The 10363-nt window shown below is 41.9% G+C and overlaps 1 protein-coding gene across 1 annotated transcript; it reads right to left on the minus strand.

The window, feature by feature from the left end:
- Window positions 1–901: 901 nt before the first annotated feature.
- LOC140578935 (uncharacterized) lies at window positions 902–2379 on the minus strand. The gene is made up of 6 exons (XM_072701138.1): window positions 2302–2379; window positions 2005–2123; window positions 1812–1889; window positions 1510–1632; window positions 1179–1259; window positions 902–991 (listed from the first exon to the last, which is right to left on the minus strand). The coding sequence occupies exons 2-6, from the start codon at window positions 2116–2118 to the stop codon at window positions 902–904; spliced, it is 486 nt and encodes a 161-aa protein (XP_072557239.1). The 5' UTR covers window positions 2119–2123; window positions 2302–2379.
- Between the last annotated feature and the right edge of the window lie 7984 nt (window positions 2380–10363).

A 10363-nucleotide genomic window follows, 5' to 3' on the forward strand; every position in this document is an offset into this window, starting at 1 on the left:
GTACTTAAAAATACTCATTAGTATTTTTGCTCTACAAGTATGCAGCCTTGTTTTTCAGTATTGTTTTGTATTCCATTTAAATTTTAATATATATTTAATATATAAATTATTGTTTTTAAAATGTTAAATACCTTTTGCAACATTTTGAACAATATTAACCTGCACTGTATAAACGAAATACCCGTAATAAGACGTCACTGACACGGCCTATTAGTTTGTCTCTGGTGACATCTAGTGGTAAATTTAAAATAAAACGGTGGAATGTTGTCCCAAAGGTACAAAGATTAGTCCCCAAATAATAATGAAATACAAGTGCTCCTCGACTTACATTGGGGTGACGAACACATCATAAGTAGACAATATATGATTATGATATAATAAATAAATAACTACAGTCACTTAATAAGTAACTAAATACCAGTAATTGGAAAGTAAATAACTACGAGTTTATTAAAATACCGAAATACGTTGCGTAACACTATATGAGATGCTTACGCAGGCGATCGGTACAGAGACCCAAGCGTAGCTGCATATGCAATATATATGCTGTCATCGCCCGGCATCAAAAAGTATCGTACGGCATATCGCTACCCAACGAACAGATCAAAATTCAAAGTCGCACTATCGTCGAAATATATTAAGTCAAAAAGTAAAGTGTGGAACATCTGTACAAACTTCGGGAGACGCACAGTCTTAAGATTCATTTACTTATGAAGCAGACACAATCCAATAGTTCCAAAATAGTTTATTAGCAGTGATAAGATATATAAAAAAGTACAAAAGATGCATAACGCGTATCAAATGTTATATACAAAAATAATGAAAAAGTAATTACGATAATTTAAAGCACCGTTTGCTCATATACAGTGTAAAGACTACATAATATTCCTTCCGAAAGGGTTCATCGCTTCCTCACTGTGCGATTCTGCATCCTCTGCAGGATCTCTCGTGTATTCGCAGTTACAATTTCCAAAGCACACTGACGGTGGGACTGGGTGAAGGAGAAGATGGACATACATAAGAGTCACGTCATGAAGCCAAAAACAACAGGTAAAATCACCATAAGCGTGTTTTACGCGGTGTTGTGAGAAGCACACTCTATATAACTAATTATCCTGTCATATATTTCAGCAATTGTAATTTTGGCCACTGTAGTTTAGCTCATTAGCGGTACTCACCTTTTTGATTTCAAGAAAAGTCTCTAGTTTTTCAAAGCATTCTGTCACCGGCTCCAAGTTTCCTTCCAGGAATTCACTTGCCTGTAGGGTCACAAAAAACACAAACACACACATCACACACATATAGTGAAGAACTTATATTGTTAGTTTACGTAACGCCAATTTATTTTCCTTACTTTATTTAGGAAATTTAGGTTAATTAATTCTACTTTCTTAAATTAATATGTACAATAACAACACTCAGCATTTAACTGTATCGGCCTAGCTATAGTGATTGCACAAATGGCAAAACAGTGTTTTTGTTTTGATTAATAAAATGCCGCACTCTTACACATTCGAGATTTCTGAGCGTGTGAAGCAGTCTTTCCACGAATTTGCTGGAGTTGTGGTGTTTCTTGTAAATGTTTAGAATTCGCTGTATGACGCTGTCCACCGCTCTGGCGTTGAGTTGCAGCTGTTTTAAAACGCAGAAGTTAGGTTTGTGTCTCGTTCAATTTCTGAAGATAGCCGTTACACCTATTACGTTGTCATTGCTGTTCACTTTAGTTGTCGATATTATTATTATTATTATTATTTACAACGTCATTAACACATATTGTTAGGTTTATAACAAACAGAAGAAACGTAACGCACCATATTCAGCATTTTCTGAGCGTCACAGAGGCTTGTCTTATCGTCATGGGAGCCACAGTCGATGGAGATGCTGCGACTCTGTTGAATAAGAGCCAGAACAGCCACATCACACATCCAAATGATGCACCAAACAGAGACACAGACACACAATCTGCGGCTGTTGCACTTGGGTGTAGGATGCAGGTGTGTTTACCAGGATGTTCAGGTCCTCTAGCAGGTCTCCCCATCTAACGTTCTGACTGCAGTCCCTTTGACCCTGGACAAGGCCGACGAGAAGGCAGAAGATGAGAGCTTGGGTACAGCGCATTGTGCCTGAAATGAGGCGAAAATGTATCAGGTTAAAATAATCTTACATGGAATTTGAAAAGCTGAAAATTATTCAATAATAATAATAATAATGACACCATCATCACCTAGGTAATAAGAATGCATAACTCTCCCCTTCATAGGACACTGTGTCAAAGATATCAAAGCACCAATCTTGCTTTACCTCTGATGTTCTGCTCTTTTGACTTGTAGGTCTTCTTGATTCGTGATGTACTGCCATGGTCCTCCCCAGGTGCTTTTATATCAGTCTGTCCACATTTCTCTGCATCATTCCTCTGCAGCTTACGCAGAGTGAAACCACTGCTCCATCAAGGAAAGGACACCTATGGAATGTTTCACCTGGATGCACGGTGTGGAGGCGGGAAGGTGGAGGCGGGGAGGTGGAGGCACCTGTTACACGCAGACACACATGTGAGATTTACAGCTTATCCGCTGAGAGTAAAGGGGTATATTGTCAGCTATAATGTGCTAAATTCACCGTAAAATACTCCCAAATACTCAGCTCCCAAAATACTGCTAGCATGTGATGATATTAAACAAAGGAATTGTTCGTTCATTTGAGATCTGACGTTACTAGCTAGTAAGTCTTTCATAACTACATAATATTTAGTTTCAGTGATATCTGCACAGATGTCTTGCAGACAGATAAAACTTCATAAACATGACGAATAGGTTGCCATATTTATTTGGTTATTTTTCAGTGTGTTAAAATAGTGTCAGAACATTGATAATATTGATTATCCCACCAAGGAAAAATAGAATAAACCATGAGCTGGGAATAAAGTTGCTTTATATTTTAATAAAGTCTTTTATTCCTATATTTGCTCTTTAAGGAGCATCCAGGCCCAGTGGTGGGTTGCTAAAAAAAACCTGCTAATTTATGAAATATATCAAGACCCAGGGATGTGTCCAAACTGACTGTGCATGTAGTGCTGGTGCTGACATCCTGCTCCTGACATCATCATCAGGTAACTCCGTCATTTCAACTTCAACTGCAGGTGATGAGGAAATCAAAACAGCAACACTGGCAGGGGAAATGAAAGTGAAACCACGTCCTGCTCGGGTTTTGAACGCATGCCAGTGCTTTCAGGTTATTAGAGCTGTTCACTTTCCTGCAGTAAACCCTCCTACTTTCACACCCGGGGTGAGATCCAAGAACAAAACTCTTGCATAACAACATACTGTAAGGGGTCACACTTGCCATACAGAGTCACTGCCAGGAAAGCCAGGACATAAAGTTAGAAAAAAACTTCTTTTAACACAACATTATTATTATTATTAATATTAATATTATTGTTGTTGTTGTTAATATTAATAATAATAATAATAATAATAAGAAGAGCTAGTGTTGTGTACCGTCTTTCATCATTTTAACTTGTGTTTCTGTAAGACAGTGGTTACTAAACTTTTTCTGCCATGCCCCAATACAGACACAGATACAGGTTAAGCATCTATACCTTTGTGGGGACTCTCCATGCATTTCTGTGGGCATAACCCAAATCCCAACTTTCACAACCATAGCCATTGTCAGCGTCAGACGGGGAGGCAAGCAAGGAAGCAGGCGAGCAGCAGCCAGAATTAGGGAAACGGGGTTTATTCGGAGGGACGGACAGGGACGGACAGGCACGGACATCCAACGAGACACTACAATGACAAGTCTGGGGAAGACTGACTCAGACGAGGACTAAATACACAAGACAAGCTAGACTTAACAGGACACAGGCAATCACAATTAGGGCTGAACACGAGGTAACGAGGTGGGCGTGGCACACATCGGGAGCGGACGGAGCGGGGCGTGACAGCCATCACTAACCAAACAAAATATACGAAAATAAAAGAATATGTGTTCGGCATTTTAAATTTTTTGATTGCAGACACAGATTTTTATAAAAATTAGTTTACCCTTGTGGGGACTGAAAACGTGGTTCCCACAATGTCAATGTCAGGTTTTTATCACATTGTGGGGATCTTTGGTCCTAACACGCAGAGATTGGTCTCCGTCTATCCTCTCTACAGATTCCCGAAGGAAATATCTGCAAGACTGTTATTATGGCATGGAATTAAGTTGCCAGACTTTAAAATTTTGGACTTTAATGACAGATTCAAGTGTTGTAATGGCTGTAATATGAAATAGTGCACTAATACAAAAATTATATTAACTTTTATTATTAACTTAATTTTAGAAAAACTTTACGTATCATTAAATAAAATATATACAAAAACACAAACTTTAGTGTCAAACAAATTAGTTGTGTAAGATGCACCTTCAATCATATTAAAAAATAAGCACCAGCTCATAGAACTTGGAGAAAGAAAACTGAAGTGTCCTCTCAAAAATATAAACAAGAATCAGACCAGGAAAAACTAACTGGGCTTATTTCTACAGCTTTTCAGCCTCGTTAAAAGAAAAAGTAACTATTTGTTTCTATTGATTTGAGAAAAGCAATTTGCTGTTTGTGGTCTTGTTTTCTTTAGCATCAAATGTAAAACTTATCCAAATGTCGGTACATTTTTCCTAGATTAAGCCAACTGTGGCACAAACATAACGGTAAAAGTGTTTACTGACAGACCACAGACGAAATCTCATGCTTTCTACTTGTTACATTGCTGCATGACGTACACACTACAAGCTGGTGGAATTGACATTATCCAATCATGTGCTGTTACAATCAACAGTATCAAAAGATACTACTTTGGATTGGATCAGATTCAGCTTCCTGAAATTTTTGGCTCGTTTTTATTTGGTGACGAAAGTGTCAGTGCGTTTCATCATAGTTTTTGGTGTTATGTCTTGTATTCATTTGCATCTTATTATTGTCTTTGTTAATTAATAATTCTCATTATAATCAATGAAAATCATACTGATTCAGCCATTGGGGTGCCCCCACCCCCCCCCCCACAGCAAATTCACACACTCCTAACATGCCCCCCCAGTTTGGGAACCTCTGGTATAAGAATATACGAGTCATTTTCAGCAGTGAGTCTGCTGTATGACAACAGACTGGAATTCACGGGTTTAACATTAGTGTTCTTTAACTAATACATGTTTCCATGCCCTTAGTTTTGCTGTGAGGTATAAGTTTCGCTTTTTATCCTTTGCAGTCTTCCCGGATGGATGGAAGGAATGTATGCTGCATTGCATCACAGCCTGTTTCAACATGCACAGCAGAGATGATTGATAGGTAACGTGTGGTGTGCTTTCCTGGGAAGGATTCCTCCGTAATTATGTAATTGTGAGAGGGAGCTGCTAATCAGCATGCAGAATGGCTGTTTTTATGAAATGCCAGTGTTATTTCCAACACAAAAGCTGTATCTCCACAAAACCCTAAAGAAACTGCAAGTTAAAGGCCCAGCTCAGGGGTATAATGGTGAAACCACTATTTGGACCGGGGATTCAAACTAATGACCACGGGCACAGCAGCTTAACCCACTGAGCCAAATATCGTCATCCCTGTCATCGCTTCATTCTGGCACCTTCTTCAATTGACTCTGCACACATAATTGCCTCAGCTGCCTCAGTAATTAAGTACACCAAAATTAAATTAAATGATGCTTCATTTTCCATTTCTACAAATTCCAGAACAGGTACAGTGAAATTCTATATTTTTCTCATATCTTATCTTTCACTCCATTAAAATGCACACATATAGAGGTGAGGGCACAGCTTGGGGTCTGAGCACAGGGTGAGTCAGCAGCCCTGGGGCAATTTTCAGTGAGCCTTGCTCAAGGGCCCAGTGGAGATGAGGGCACTCTACCCAGCACAGCACTGGAACCAGCGATGTTCTGATCATACACACGGAGGTCTAACCCACTGAGCCACACACAAAAGAAACACTTTGCTCAAAAATGCCTGCAGCAGACACAGAAAACACAGAAATCAGCACCTGGAACCTGATTCTCCACCGTCCGTTCTATTCACGTGCACATGGTCGTACTGAATCAGAACGTAGAATGTGAGTCTGAATTGTGTATCATTATGAGAAAAGCCAGCGAGTTCAGTGCCCAGGGAGGGGTCCGGCTGCAGGGTCCTGCTCTGCAAAGATGCAGTCACAGCAAAGTAGGAAGAAACCATAACAACTCATAGGTAGTGTTTCACGACTCTGACTTCACCTGAGTTCATCCCTTGGCTAATTTCCTCACACAAAAAATATCTGGCATGTCGAATTTCGGGTTTAGCGCAGGTGACGTGTGACCTGGTCGCCCTTCATTTGCTGAAAGCTTCTTCCCCACTGGAAGTCGGTTTAGAAAAAGAAAAGTGCTAAACACGAAACTTTAGTCTGCAGGCAGGGTTTCGGCAGAAACACCCACGATGGTTCATAATGGAAACCTAAGGAAAAAATAATGCGCCCAGAAAACATAAAGACGGTAAATCCCAAACGTGATTTCGCAATGAGATTCAGAAAACCGTCACTGGGCGCCACAGAAGCACCAGTCATGCCGATTTTAAAATGAGATATAAAATTATCAATCAAAATAACATAATTATATTTCTATGCTTTAAAGAAGCTCTTATCAAGTGCCTTGGGTGAAAATCAAATTGAATAGAATATATAATAAGAAATTAAGTGTGTTTGAACCACTGTTTTTTCGTCATCATCTAGAACAGAATAGAAAAGAATAGCATAGAATACCTTTATTGTAATTGTACATTTAAATTCTGCATGCTATCGCCACCATGGCTATACAATGTAAAAAAAAAAATAAAAAAATAAAAAACATCGCTGATGTTTTCGTTTTATCTATGATTTTAGCTGGTGGGTCAGAAACTCAATACGTTTAAATGATGATGCTAAATGCCGATTAAACTGTTGGGTAGCTGATCTCCTCAGCTGCCGCGGTAACTGCTTACTTTAAGCACACACCCCCATCCCAGGCAGGTGGAGGCCTTTCCCTGGTGCTCCATCCATCCAGCATGAATGGCAAGTTGGCCGGACAGCCAGCGGTCTCCCAGGAAACGCTGTCTTCCCAGGAAATTGGCCTGGAGATGGGTTGTAATAAACACGGCCCCTTCCTAAATTATCACAGGGTATGTGCTCCTAGCCCATGGGAAATCACCCGTGGCAGTTGGGTTTGTGATTCATTATTAGCGGAGGTTAACGGACAGGTTTAATGTACAGTCAGTCCAGGCACTGGGGTCTCCCTCTGCCACAGTCGCTTTTAGAATGGACCTGGTTCTTCTCAGCAGTCCTCATTAACTCATATCATTTTCATTTAAAGGGTGTGTTTAATGCTGCTAAACCATGAAGCATGCAGTCAGAATGAAACCTCTTATTCTGTCCAGGGTCACAGGCTAATTTATCCACTCCCAGTACTTAAGTTATTCTGATTTCAAAACCTTGTTTACCCAATTTTTATTATTAACTATTACAACTATTGTTGCTGTTGTTGTTGTTGTTGAGGCTTGTTCATTGAAAAACTGGCCCTGCTTAGTCAATAATAACATATGTGACAATTAAGCGACAACAAAGGTAATTGAAAGACATCTATGCGGTATTCAGAATGAGGGCACTTCCTGAGAAGAGTGCCCCCTTGTGGTTGTGGGGATTCCACCAGCACAGCCCATGGTTGGAATGGAAAGGTGGCTTTACGCTTTGTGCAGAATATTGGGGCTCATCCTGCTTCATCAGAGTAACATTTTGGTTAAAATGGAAAATGGGTGTTTTTCTTTTATTCCAGTTAATAAATGACTGTTGATTTATCTAAGCAAAATGTTAGTTATTGTCTTTAAATATATAACATATTACATATGATAAAAATAAAATATCTGCAAACTGCCCACAGTATGTGATATGTAGATATGAGTGTGTCCCTTTGATGGACTGGCATGCTGTCCAGATTGTCCCCTGCCCTGTGCCCTGTGATGGACTGGCATGCTGTCCAGAGTGTCCCCTGCCCTGTGTCCTGTGATGGACTGGCATGCTGTCCAGGGTGTCCCCTGCCCTGTGTCCTGTGATGGACTGGCATGCTGTCCAGGGTGTCCCCTGCCCTGTGCCCTGTGATGGACTGGCATGCTGTCCAGGGTGTCCCCTGCCCTGTGCCCTCTGATGGACTGGCATGCTGTCCAGGGTGTCCCCTGCCCTGTGCCCTCTGATGGACTGGCATGCTGTCCAGGGTGTCCCCTGCCCTGTGCCCTGTGATGGACTGGCCCCCCATCCAGGGTGTCCCCTGCCTTGTGCCCTGTGATGGACTGGCATCCTTTCCAGGGTGTCCCATGCCTTGTGCCCTCTGATGGACTGGCAGCCCAACCATAGTGTCCCTTGTCCTGTGCTTCCTGGGATCTGGGCTCCAGGCTCATTGAAACACTGTACTGGGTAAATGGATCTGAGAACATGCCAGAAGGTGGGTTGTAATAAATAGCACTTTCCCAGATTAACAAAGAGCGTTGTACAAGAAAACCTATTCAGCTCGTGTGACTCCAAACGCAATTTTCCTGTAATGAATTATTTGACGAAGTGTGACCTAGTTGGAGTGGATGGCCATCGTTTGCTCCCGGCATAATTTGATGTGGATTTTCATTGTTAGAATAATTCAGGAGCAGGGATAATGCAGAGAAGGACTGATGAGCAACAAATCGGAGTCTCCAGGTTGACATTAGACTGCAAGAAGATCGAGGAAGCTCTGTTACATACTTCATCTGGCTGTTTAGGACAGAGACTGCTGATAAAAGAATTTATATATATTTTTGGTGGAATTCCCAGGCGGCTACAGTGCTGCTTATTGGCTAAAAGTATTCAAAGGGAGAAGACAATGAGCCTCATCTACATCTGAAAATGGGAAGGAGGCTTCCACCCATCCAGGGGAGATGTAGAATCTTTTAAGTTGGGGTTCATAGAAGGGGCCACAATGCACACTATGGGGCCAAGCTTATCATTAGCCAATAATACACTAGTCAGCCATAACATTAAAACCACCCGCCTAATACTGTGCCGGTCCCCCTTATGCTACCAAAACAGCTCTGACCCATCAAGGCATGGACTCCACATGACCTCTGAAGGTGTCCTGTGGTATCTGCCGCTAAGACATTGGCAGCAGATCCTTTAAGTCCTGCAAGTTGTGAGATGTGACCTCTATGGATCGGACTTGTTTGGCCAGCACATCCTACAGATGATTGATCAGATTGAGATCTGGGTAATTTGAAGGCCAGGTTAACACCTTGAATTCTTTTTCATGTTCTTCAAACCATTCCTGAAGGCTGCATTATCCTGCTGAAAGAGTTCGCTGCCATTGGGGAATACCGTTGCCATGAAGGGGTGTACTTGGTACTAGGTGATACATGTCAAAGTAACACCCATATGAATGCTCTCTCCCAATATTTCCCATCAGAACATTGCCCAGAGCATCACACTGCCCCCAGCCGGCTTGTCTTCATCCCATAGTGCCATCTCTTCCTCAGGCAAGCAACACACACGCACTCTGCCATCCACATTATGTAACTGAAAACATGACTCATCAGACCAGGCCACCTTCTTCCATTGCTCCATGGTCCAGTCGTGACGTATCCATTGTAGGCACTTTCGATGGCCTATAAGACCTGTTGTTTTGGAGATGCTCTGATCCAGTCATGTAGCCATCACAATTTGGCCCTTGTCAAAGTCACTCCGATCCTTACACTTACTCATTATTCCTGATTCCAACACAAGAACTGACTGCTCACTTTCCTAATATATCACAGTACCTTTGAGAGCTGCCATTGTAATGAGATAATCAGTGGCATTCACTTCACCTGTCAGTGGTTTTAATGTTATGGCTGATCAGTGCATGCTTTGAATCAGTGAGTAACTGGGGAGGGGGCACTCCGAGGGCCAATCATCTTTCTGCTGGGGCCAGTGCCCCGGTGGCCCCGCCCCTGTATAGCTCCTGCATCCATCCCAGGAGGGTTACGGTCAGGAGATTGTCTTTTTGGTTCATCCCATCAGACCCCATTCCTAGGGTCCTCCTTTTGGTTTAACCAGTGATGGCCAAATGAAGGTTCATGAACCATTTTCTGACCCCACTGCCATGGTTCAAAAAAGGGCTCAAAGACCCAAAGCAACACAAGGTCACCATCTAGTGGGGTCAAAAAATACAGCAAATGGTTCATGAAGCTTCAGCTGGCCATCACTAGCTTTAATGCAGGGCTGGAGGCAGTGCCCATGTTCCGGCGCCTCAAAAGATGGCATCCCAAGCAGCCACTGACGTAGCCTAGTGTGTTGATTGGCCCTGGCTGGAGGCCTCTTTCACATAAG

The sequence above is a fragment of the Paramormyrops kingsleyae genome, chromosome 1, assembly GCF_048594095.1.
Source record: "Paramormyrops kingsleyae isolate MSU_618 chromosome 1, PKINGS_0.4, whole genome shotgun sequence".
In the NCBI taxonomy this organism is placed as follows: domain Eukaryota; kingdom Metazoa; phylum Chordata; class Actinopteri; order Osteoglossiformes; family Mormyridae; genus Paramormyrops; species Paramormyrops kingsleyae.

Bases quoted from the DNA above. Each gene is read 5' to 3' on its own strand.
- LOC140578935 (XM_072701138.1), bottom strand. From the start codon at position 2,118: ATGCGCTGTACCCAAGCTCTCATCTTCTGCCTTCTCGTCGGCCTTGTC. The intron at 1,633-1,811 runs GTGCGTTACGTT...GTTTTAAAACAG, and splicing joins CTCAGAAAATGCTGAATATG to CTGCAACTCAACGCCAGAGC. The intron at 1,260-1,509 runs GTAAGAGTGCGG...GTGACCCTACAG, and splicing joins CGCTCAGAAATCTCGAATGT to GCAAGTGAATTCCTGGAAGG.